This window comes from Ischnura elegans, chromosome 6 (genome assembly GCF_921293095.1).
Source record: "Ischnura elegans chromosome 6, ioIscEleg1.1, whole genome shotgun sequence".
NCBI lineage: Eukaryota > Metazoa > Arthropoda > Insecta > Odonata > Coenagrionidae > Ischnura > Ischnura elegans.
This window is the reverse complement of record NC_060251.1, coordinates 123,073,573-123,085,849: the sequence shown is the minus strand read 5'-3', so window position 1 is coordinate 123,085,849 and position 12,277 is coordinate 123,073,573. Positions and strand designations below refer to the sequence as shown.

General features: G+C 44.9%; 1 protein-coding gene across 3 annotated transcripts in view; it reads right to left on the bottom strand.

The window, feature by feature from the left end:
- The window catches only part of LOC124160095 (intraflagellar transport protein 88 homolog), a 171,275-nt gene that overhangs the window by 30,578 nt on the left and 128,420 nt on the right, over window positions 1-12,277 (bottom strand). For all 3 annotated transcript variants that reach the window (XM_046535816.1, XM_046535818.1, XM_046535817.1), the window contains one exon: window positions 3,194-3,428. In XM_046535816.1, coding sequence (XP_046391772.1) covers window positions 3,194-3,428 — 235 coding nt within the window. The remainder of the gene's footprint in view (window positions 1-3,193; window positions 3,429-12,277) is intronic.

Sequence of the window (12,277 nt, the reverse complement as noted above, 5' to 3'; positions counted from 1 at the left end):
AAGACTTATTTCGATGCGTTAGTTAATTTTGTTGTTTTACTTATTATTGCGTGCATTTTTTTTTCTTTTATCTTGCTGAATGAGGGTATAAGTGAACAAATGAACAGTGAAAGTGATGGAAATTAGTTCGCCTAGTTCCCACTACGTTGTTGCTATTCATGCCCAATGCAGACGACGTTAATGCGGGGAATGTTGGGTAGTGAGTGATGAATAAAAAGGGAGAAAAAGGAGACGAAGCAGATACTAACACACAAGCAGAGAGTGACACAGAAAGAGAGAGAGAAAGGTTCTAGTGGACGCACGATGGAGTTAACAAACCGAGAGGAGGAAAAGGGGGGAAGGCCTTTGCTTTAGGACTATGCTATACCTGTTCCTACACATTGGAGGGTCGATCTACCACGCACCTACCACGCAATTTGCTGTCTGTTTGTCCGAGTATCTTCTACAGTTGATCCTCTCCGGAAAGGAAGGTAAGCTAACATACTGACTTAGAGTAGTAGATAGTGACAAAAATTTCATGAAATCCAAGTCAGTGGCTGGGTGAACTGACACGGAACGACCCAACTGTGTATCTGCATCACACAACAATGTTTAGAACTACAATAGCATTACATGCAACCAGTGGCGCAGCGATGGGGGATTTTGGGGGTTAAACCCTTCCCCCCCCCCCTCAAGAGCTCAGAGAAATTTTTAAGTTTAATCCATTTTACATAATTGGATTGATATTACTAATAGAATAGCGTAAGGATTAATTATATATCCCTCACAAAGCCGTAAAACTCACCATTTTGAACCGTTTATCTTAAAATCCCGCAATTTATTAATCTCGCACCTACCACTTACCCTGGTGGGTATTCCATACCTACACACACCCCGGTATTAGTTGCACCTAAACCCCCCCCCCCAGCCTTAATTCCTAGCTGCGCCCCTGCATGCAACGAGTTGTAGGAACAGAACGAGACGACCACTCAGCAAGAGGAAGGGGTGGGCAGCAGAAGCAGGTTAAGGAGAAGTGGAAGGGAACGGACTCGGAGGGGGAGCGCTCCCTCTGTCTTTCAATGAGGGAGTCAAGAACGAACATGTCAGATCTTGCTATTCTGTGACCTTGTTGCCTTTAAAGTGATGCCGGGCGAGCTACGTGATACGCCGTAGGCGTTTGCAGGCCTTGTTTCGAGTTTCTTGTTTGACCGTGCTGATGCCACACTTGTTTCCTTGCAAATCACGCTGTTTGGATAATGTGGAATACATATTGGTATTATGTTGTTGTAACTAAAAAAACTTTGTTTCAATCAATTAGAGCTTAAAAAAAACAGAAATAAGGATAGAAAAGTGATGTGTTTGGTCTCATTCTGTTTTGAATCTTGTGCATGTCATCTAATTGCCGAAAGCTATCAAGACATCTTCAGGACCAGTAAGTCGCTCACCTAGCATTAGGCCACCAGAAACTTGAAGCATTTGGGCATTAAAGCAGGTAGGACAAAAAAAGTCAGTTGGTGAGATGGGGAAGGGACGAAACATGTTTCCATTGTTCTCTTTTAACTTGATACTTTCCTTCGAAGATAATGACTTACGAACTGTGTGGTCTTGGAGAGGAAAAAAATATCAGAGGCATGGACTGATGGAGGGCCGAGTGTGGTTCTATTTTTTTAAATCTGCGATGTTGTCACTTTTGATGTGGTTATTATCCTATGGCATTGAGATTCTACTGCCAGTTGTTCAATCTCTTGGGAAGAGTCGTATTATGTGCCAGTCACATTTTGCCTTCAAATTTTCCACGGCTGAAATTCCGTAGCAATACTCCCACGAGAGCTTTTAACAAAATTGTTCGTGAGTAGGACAAGCATCATAGTGCAACGGCACATGCAAAGAGAGAATTAGAACTCTTTCTACTTCCTCTTAAGGGATGTTGCATTCACAAAAGCATTGATTTAAAATTTCAGTTTCAGATCGATACGTTCAGCAAATTTCAGTCTGTAGTATCCAGTAAGGACATTATCCAAGGATATTTAGACTTCAGGTATCTGATCCGACCATCCATATGTAATAATAATAATGTTTTTTTTGTTCCAAGAGGTTGCCAATGGAATGGACATATAAAAACGTCAAATGCTACAAAAATGCAGTTTATATATGTAAAATCTTTAAAATACTATGGGTAAAAAAAGTAAGCAGTTTATACAACAAGAGTACATATAAACAATTAAGCAAGAAAATCATTTAGGTAATAAAAGTTCCGTTAGAGCAAATACTCTTTCAATGCACATTTGAAATTATTAGGGAATAGAGACTTGATGTTAGCTGGTAGTTTGTGATATATCTTACTTGCTGATTAAAAAGCACCCCATTGACAAAATACTCAGCAAAAATCTCTTAAATGTATGTCTTTACTCGCTCTGCTTTGGTGACTACTTACATTGATGTATTTAGTGAAGTACATACTCAGGATTATTTAGATGAAGATTGAACAGCTAAATATGTACAGAGAAGGAAAGGGGTAGGATTTTACGTTCCTTTAAGAATAGTATAACAGGAGACCTTTCAGGTACATCAGCAATGGCTTTTGCAGCTCCACTGAGATGGCTTTGGAGCACCAGGTGGCATTAGCACAGAAGATTATGCCACAGGTAAGCAGTGGATGTATTTTGGCATGGAGAGAAGCTTCTCAAGTGCCTCTATGATTATTTCGGACAATTTTCTAATAAAAAAATACCAGATGAAATTCTCTTCGTCACAGCATCAACACATGCCCAGTCAATATCTTCAGAGAGATGAAGGTCACAAGGAAAACAAAGATGCACTGTTTAGAATGTGAAATTGGAAGTAGATGATTGACTAGGTGAGTGGGCAATAAGTTACAGACCTGAGAGTGGAAGAGGTCAGCAGCAATGATTGTAGCATCGGGGCAGAGGGTGCTACTGAAGGACATAGGACTATGATTGACACTGGAAAACTCTGTTATTATCTCATGTCTCTGAGATTTTCATTTAATAATATTTTATGATCAGAATTATGAAGACAAAACTTAAATTGTCCTTTTAAGCCCATTTTCCAATTACTCAACATTACCACGAGTCCATTATTTTTATGTGCTCCTAATTCCCATGCATTAAAATTCATTTCAGAGTCACCTGTAGAATCATTTTGAGGGGCACGGAATTACTCAGAATACAAAGTAAATAAAAATTCAACCAACACTCTGCGTCTTCTGGGAAATTCTGGTGGATGTTGCGGTAGAGTTGGAGGGCTTGGTGGTAGCTACCGCTCAGGCGGTGGCAGGAGGCAACGGACAGGTGCCAGCGGACATTGTCTGGGCACAACATAGCTGCCCTCTCATAGAAGCCGATTGCCTTCTCGGGCAGCTGCAGTTTGATGTAATATGAGCCCAGCCAATTGATGACATCCAGATTGGAAGGGTAATATCGGTAAGACTGTAGCAGAGGGAAGGAAAAATGTGAAATTAGCAACTGCAAGACATGAGGTAAAGTTCAGAAACAAAAGTAAAAGAAAAAAATCATGAATGCATACAATGAATTATTTTGCTTAATCCATTGAAAGTTATACAGGGAAAAGTAAACACAATTGGTGATAGGATATATAGTCACAAAGAGGTATTAACGTGTCAATGCCAAACAATACAAGGAGATTTACACTAACAAGGGGAGACCACGAAAGTTGCTCCGTCTTTTTCAATGCCGTATATTTTATGGCCTTCGGAATGGTGAACACATCTCTGAACTGATAGTGGTTCCATTGCATGGGCCTTAGTTTGGCTATAATTAATTAATTTTCAAGCGGTATTTTTCACAAGCTGTATTTAATTCCAAAATTTTGCACTTTTCAGTAGACGGGTCAGGTGGGGTAGTGGCACCGTACGTGACTCCCACCCAGGGGGCTAGGGTTCAGGGCTTCGTCATGGCCGTTTATTTTGTTGTCTTCATTGTTGTCAGAAAGCATACACATGAGACAATTTTTTATCACCATAATGGCATTTAGGTATTTAAGCAGGGTCATTTCAAATGCGGAGATACGACTACACTAGCAAGGGTTGGTGTGCGCTAAAATATGAACTTTTTCTTTTCTTATGCCGATCAACTTCCACATTAAAACTGGAAACCACTCTTGCGAGAGCACATGCCATTCAATGCTTGTGGCGATCAACAACATGCGTACAGATATAATAAATAAGAACACGAAACGATTATAAAATGCCATATTTCTCGAACACTTGTAATTCACTTGACTCCAAAGGGAGTTTACTTACACAGTACCTATGTGCTACAAGAACTATTCCGAAATACGATTTCAATTAACAAATAGAATGAAATAAAATTTGATAACCCTGGACCGGGCGCGCTGGCGCATAAAATACGTCAATCTTCGAAAACCAAGGATTTCATCACTGTACATACATTCTGGGCTAGAATGCTCTCGTGTATCTCTACAATGTACTCTGACTATCTATATTGCGAGTTCTCAAGATTCGACGTATTGTGGCTAATTTTTTTAGATCAGCAAGAGGAACCCGTCACCCGTGGTGTATAAATTACGCCGTGCGAGCGGCCGTGTACCACCAGTACCTTTATATCTGTATCACCTATAAATGTACAAGATTGAACTAATTTCTACAAATACAGATACATTTTTTTTTAAATCGAGTGTTATCATATATGCACATATCATGGGCAAAGTATGCCATTCCCCTGGTCGTGTAAAAATAACATTCGCGCATGCTAGAGGGTTAAAAGCAACAATCATGCCAAATGTGTCTTGTGCTCGCCGCTTCCCAATAATTCCGCAGCCCTTCCAATATAATAACAGGAGGCCCACCAACAAATATCATTTCTTCGAAAAAAAAAAAAAAAGGCACTGTTATAGCCCCCCTGCCAAACAAAATAAACTGCCATGATGAAACCCCGAACCCTAGCCCCCTGGGTGGGAGTCACGTACGGTACCACTACCCCACCTGACCAGTGTACCGAAAGGTGCGAAATTTTGAAACTAAATATGTACGGCTTGTGAAAAATACCGCATGAAAATTAATTAATTACAGCCAAACTAAGGCCCATTCAACGGAACCACTACTAGTTCAGAGATGTGTTCACCATTCCGAAGGCCATAAAAAATACGGCATTGAAAAAGACGGAGCAAGGTATGTGGTTTCCCCTTGTAAAATATTTAGGTATTTTTCACAGTTTCGAGGATTTGCCATCGATCAACAAGCATCGAAACACATTACACTGAAACGTTTGCTTTTTCTAAAATCATCATGTAAGAGCCATTCTTTTAATTTCATCAAGGGTGAATCAATACAAGTGTACACCAATTCCTCCCTTCAAAATTACTATTACTATCCTCAGGGCTAGGAATTGATTTCAGAATTTCTTGGGAATAAAAACCAAATATTTGGTGTTTGAACATAAATTATTACTGAAACCTTGGTGAGGAAGTCCTACATGTTCATTTTAATTGACCAACCCTCGAAAAGAAAAAAATCTAAATATCAAACTTAAACGTCAATAGATGAATTCAAATTTATTATACACTATTTAATGTGTGAAAAGCAGTTTAACCAATAGCCAGCCCTGATGGCACAAGCCAAAACAGAGCAAATCATTGCATATTATGAGGAAAACATGACATTTGTTGCAGCTGTCCCTTGGACAATTCTAAGTTATTTTTCACACGGAACCCACAACTATATCCACATGCATACATTGACAATGGTGGTGAGGGAGGGAGAAAGAGTGGCGTTAATTCATTTTCAATAACATTGATTATTCTCAGTGCAAACAAATCCAAGGAGTCCTTTCCACTTGAGTAAAATCCACTGGAAGAAATAATGACGCTTAATTTTCTATTTGGTGACCAAAGCCATCTTGAAACACAGTGATGTAAAGTCTCTCGGGTCCGCCGGAGGTCGCAGAGGGAACGCGAGGAAGGGAATTAAGGAATTAATAACCAATTCCCGGTCCTTTCCATAACTCCTCTTTATTCGAGTTAAGATACAACCATTCCACAAGGCGTCTACAAACCAACTCCACACGTCGTGTCTCCTTCCCACCGACGCCGTCAGCCAGCTTGCAGTTCCCACCGCTCTTCTCACCGGATGCAGGGAGAGGTGGGAGGAAGGCATTAGGTATCTGCTTGCTCTACAGGTAAGTATGGTGGGAATGCAAGTCAGCGTGAGACTCACACCATTCCCCCCTCCAAAAGAAAAATTGAACATAGTGAAATTTTTCTAACTGTCAGCCGACCACTTGCATTCCCACACCACATAGAGATTTATACCACTTAACATTAACAGCTCCATAAAAATTGCAAACAATCGATTATACTGAAAAGTCAAAATAAAAAATAAGACATTGGTCACCACCGATAGGAGAATAGGATAAAATGTCGAAAAAACAAGACAGGAATACAACACCACAATGAACCCAAAACCCAATATAACGCTATGAAGAAAATCACAATCCCACACTATATTGATTATGGTAACCCCTTCAAAGTCAGCACAAGTCATTTAGAAAGAGATTTGAACAATTTGCGTGCTTCGTAGTAAACCCAATAACCCCCCTTGAATCAACACAAACACTGTACTTATCATACAATCAACTGGGCAAAGATGATACCATTACCAACTCAAAATTCCAGAACATACAAAATCACTGTTCGAATCATGAAAAGACATAACGGAATCACCAATTTTAAATATTTTTCTCAACCAGTACTCCATCATCCAAATGGAAAACACTCTGTCCCGTCGCACTTACATAGATGCTACATTCGTAGACTTACTTACACTCAAAAACACTCAACGCCCCTCGGGCAAACACTCGGCCAACACCATAATGGCCTCATCACTCACTTTTTAACATGGCCGTGGCCTCAAATTATATGGGCAAACGGCTAGCGTCGTACTTTCACAATTACTCTCGCTGCTTTGCTCATCATATGCACCGGGACACACTTGGGGGGAATTTGCACTGAGGGATGGGAGAGCTTCAGGGGGCATGGTGGTCGAAGGAGTCTCCGCTGCTGTCTGCGTTATCTTCGCGCGGTCCGCGCTATCTTCAAAATGGGGTGGGGACAGGGAGGAAGGCAAGGTCATAACGGGCAAGGTCGCCGCCGACGTGTCAACAATCTCCACGGGGTCTTCCTTGTCTTTATCAGCAACTCGCCGCCTACTTCGCAGCGGGTACGGCGAACGCTGAGGTAACGGCTGCTCTGCTCGGAGTGGGCGTGGTCGGTCGGCTTTCCATTCGTCTGCGCGCTCGTCCTCCGAATGATCGGAAACCGCCGACCAAGATGCCTCGCTCTCCAAATCGGAAACGGCATCAATTTTCGAAGAAGGGACAGGGAGGGAAACTGTTACTATTTCTTTCTTCCTCGTTGTTGCATTTGGAGTGGAAGAAGGGGAGGTGGAAACGATTTCCGGAGACGTTGATGCTTCCTCAACTCCTTTCCCACTCGCCATCAGTAATCTCGGACGCCCACGCCTTTTCTCGCCCCTGATTGCGTCTGCGAATTCATGTTCCTTATTTCTCACACCCCTATGGGCTTTAACGCGGTCTTTATGCACCACGATAGTCCTAAAACGTAGCTGCAAACGTAGATTAGAGTCATTGAGCACCTCAAGGATTTTATAAGGCCCCGAAAACGGTTTGTGGAACTTGCGGATTCTGCCGGGCTTTATACAGGGGTCGTTTAGGTAAACGTATTGACCCGGCTGGTAGTTCACATCCCTGCTCCTCTTGTTGTATTGCCTTGCCTGCGACTCAAGGGCCCTCTCACTGTTCCCCAAACATTCTTTCCAAATCTGCTTGAGTTGATCACTCAGTTCGTCCACATATGAATCTCTCGTACTAGTCTCTACGGTCTCTAAGCAATGGAAGGGCGTCTTCATTTCGCGACCGAAAATCACCTTGAACGGAGTCACTCGCGTGCTACTATGATAGGATGAATTATATCCGGCCACCGAAAACGCTAACAACATATCCCAGCTATTGTCTCTTCCATTAACATAGTGGCTTAGCATTTGCGAGATGGTTCGATGCACTCTCTCACACCTTCCGTTACAGCTGGGGTGAAAGGGTGATGTACGTAATTTAGATACCCCTAGAAATTTACACAAATTCTGGAACAAAGCCGACTCAAAGTTAGGGCCCTGATCCGACAGTATATAATCAGGAACACCGAATTTCAAAATCCACCGCCTAAGTAGAGCGTCGGCCACCACTTCCGCTGTCTGTGAGGGAATGGCCACCATCTCTAAATATCGTGAAAAATGATCGAGAATGGTAAGTATAAACCGGTTGCCGTTCGAGGTGCGCGGCAGGGGCCCAACAATATCTATGCTGATGAAGGAAAATGGGGAGGTACTTACTGGAAGTTTCTTCAAGGGTGCCCTCGTCTTGCCGTAAGGGCTACGTTGATTACAAGGAACACAGCTAGCAATCATCTCTCTCACATCTTTATCAAGGGAGGGCCACCAGTACATCTGTCGTATTCGTCTAATAGTCGGCTTTACTCCTAGGTGTCCTGACAGAGCATGGTCGTGATGTTGGCGGAACACAGTTTCCCGTCGGCTCACAGGAACCACCACCTTTAATCCCTCACTTGTCGATCGGAACAGCAGTCCATTTTTCTCTTCAAAACTCTCGCACGACTTCCACTCCTGGCATTCCATATCCTCGGCTTGGTACTTCTTCCAATCTTCATCATCCATTACCTCCATCACTCGTATCTTTCGGCTTAACCCGTCGGCGTTAAGGTGGAGTTTTCCTGGCTTGTGAATAACCTCATACTCATATTCGGCTAATTTCAGCGCCCATCTGGTTAATCTACTACTGGGATCGCGAAGACTAAAAAGCCATCGGAGGGCGGCGTGATCCGTGATTATTTTGAATGGGCGACCCCACACATAAGGGCGAAAATACTGAACCGCGAATACGACCGCGCACAGCTCCTTCTCCGTGGTCGTGTAGTTTATTTCCGCTGCTTGAAGTTGCCGCGATGCATACGCGATGGGATGCTCCTCGCCGTCTATCTCTTGCGACAACACCGCGCCCACCGCAAAGTTGCTGGCGTCAGTGGAGATAACGAATGGCCTTGCGAAGTCAGGATAGGCGAGCACCGGAGTGCTTACCAAGGCCGCCTTCAAGGATTCCATCGCCGCGTCACAGTCAGGTGTCCATATGAATTTAGTTCCCTTCTTGAGGAGCCGCGTTAGCGGTCTTGCGACCACAGCGTAATTATTTATGAAGCGCCTATAATAATTGGCGAGTCCCAAAAACGATTGCACTTCCTTGGTATTACTTGGTGAAGGAAAATTCATAACCGCGTTTATTTTCTCAGGGTCCGGACGAACACCCTCCCGGTCGATCACATGTCCCAAATACCTTACCCTTTCTCTAGCAAAGTGACACTTTTCAATTTTTAACGACAAACCTGACTCTTGCAGCCGATCGAACACGCTTCTCAGCCTTTCAACATGCTCATCCATGGAGGAACTAAATACAATGACGTCATCCAAATAGACGAGACACTGTGTGGGCTTTAGTCCTCTCAAAACGCCGTCCATCATGCGTTGAAACGTGCTAGGGGCGTTGCGTAATCCGAAAGGCATGCGGTTGTATTCAAAATGTCCGCCCTCTACATTAAAGGCAGTCTTCTCTCTGGAGTCAGGATGCATAGGGATCTGATAATAACCACTCGTTAGATCTAACGTGGAAAAGTAACGGCTCCTCCCTAAATAGTCTAACGTTTCTGTTATATTTGGCAGGGGATACACGTCTGGGGTAGTCACTGCATTAAGGCCACGGAAGTCAACACAAAATCTATAAGATGGGGTGCCGTCAGCTGATTTTTTTGGCACAATGACGACTGGTGAAGCCCAGGGGCTACTGCTAGGGACAATTATCCCGGCCCGTAACTGCTCGTCCACAAGGGTTTGAATCACTTCCTTCTGGTGATATGGCACTCTATAGGGGCGGCGATAAATGGGTGGAGAGTTGCCCGTGGGGATTCTGTGAGAGGTAATTGTTGTGGCCGGAGGTATTTTTCCTTCAGTGAATAAACTCTGGTACTCCTTCAACAGGGGTAGCAACGCCTTCCTTTCCGGTTCATCCAGATCCGCTAACTTCTCCCGGAAATCTATCTTTCGCTCTTCGGTAGTCGTTGCTCGGACGTGCCTTATGCCTGTGAAGTTACCTTTAAAAATTTTCTCCACTTCATGGAGAGTTGCCACTTTTGTTCCCCGTCTCAAAACAACCTCATCCAGTCCGAAATTCCCTACTTTTACCATAACCTCCCGTCCTCTCTCAAACTTACACACACCCCGCGCTACAGCACAACTGTGTGCGTCCGTTATCACCTCTGGCTCTGTAATGTATTCTCCTTCAAGAGGGGCGTCATCTGACAGTCTGCAACACACTAATTTTTCGCTCCTGGGCGGAATCACTGTCTCATCAGTTAATTTAATAGGAACTTCAACGTCCACTCCAACGACCCTTGCACTCTTTTTTTTCCTCTCCTCGCATCCTTCAGGCGCGCTGCACTTGCCTCTCAACGAAACGTAAACGTCACCCAATTTCATCGTCTTTTTACTCACATCAATTAGTCCACCGTATTTTTCCAAGAAATCTAACCCTAAAAGCCCCTGATATTCTCCCACCGAATCTACCACTATCATATCTATACTATAAGAACACTTTCCCAGCACTAATTTCACCGTTTCTACACCATGGTTATACACAGTCTCCCCCGAAATGCCCTTTATACGATATGGGGATCTTCTAATTCGTTCACCCCCGTTCACACCACGCGCTACCAAGGAAACTTGGGCACCGGTATCCACCAAAAATCTGCAGTCTTTTCCCACGACGCTAACTGCCACCACTAAATCCTCTGTCCGCTTAGCGGCCTCTAACCGTGGAAGGAACAGGGTTACAGGGGTCCGGCCTGGGTGGCGCCTCCGGACCCGCCGCCATTTAAAGGCTTCTCTGAGGGTTTCCGCTGGCACTGATAAGCGATATGGCCGGAAGCTCCGCAAGCATAACACCTCCGGCGGGGGCACCTTCGCGCGAGATGGTCTGGAGAGTCGCACTCATAGCACCTCCGCCCCGCCTCCGCTGGGGAACGGAAAACACGGCGGACCGGCGAGGGGGCTCGCGGACTGCGATCAGCTTCGCGGATCCGAATAGCCGTCTCAAGGGCCGCGTCGAACGACGCCGGCACGGCCAAGCGGCACAGACGACCGAGCTCACCGGGAAGACCACGAAGGAATGCGTCCAGGGCCCTTTGGTCGGCTTCATGCTTGATCGCGGCAGCCATGTCAGCGTGGGTCGGAAGTTCATACGTGTGAGAGTTAATCGATCTCACCCGGTCCGCGAAGGACTCTAAGTCCTCTCCCTGCCCTAGTCTCACCGATCCTAACTGCTCGCGATAGAATCGAGCCGTTAATTTCGGGCGATATCGATCAAGGAGGTACTTCTTAAAAACTGAAAAATCAGCCGCCTGGTAGCACTCCTCCTTGATACGACAGAACTCTGCTGCGTCACCGCCCAAACGCACTCTCGCTGCCTTCAGGGTCTCTTCGCTGGTCCAGCCACTCAATTCTGCCACGCTTTCCACTCGCTCGATGAAAGCTACAACACTCTCCCCGGGGCGGCCAGTGAATACATCGATGCCGCTGATGAGCGAGAATTTGTTTCCCCGCGACGGAGCAGAGCTCTGAGTCGCGCTGCAGAGTCGTTCCTTTAGCTCCTCGTTTTCCTTAGCCAGAATGCTGATCTTCTCCCCGAAGTCATCAATGACACTCTGCAGCGGCATTTCATGCCCCCCAAAACTCACGCGACTCGCCATTCTTGCTGCTTCCTCGCGATATCTACGATCTCCGGTTTGATCGCGCTTCTGACACCACTGTAAAGTCTCTCGGGTCCGCCGGAGGTCGCAGAGGGAACGCGAGGAAGGGAATTAAGGAATTAATAACCAATTCCCGGTCCTTTCCATAACTCCTCTTTATTCGAGTTAAGATACAACCATTCCACAAGGCGTCTACAAACCAACTCCACACGTCGTGTCTCCTTCCCACCGACGCCGTCAGCCAGCTTGCAGTTCCCACCGCTCTTCTCACCGGATGCAGGGAGAGGTGGGAGGAAGGCATTAGGTATCTGCTTGCTCTACAGGTAAGTATGGTGGGAATGCAAGTCAGCGTGAGACTCACAGTGAGTCCAAAATAAATAATGACTTTTCAGTGGAATTCAATGAGTCCTTTCCG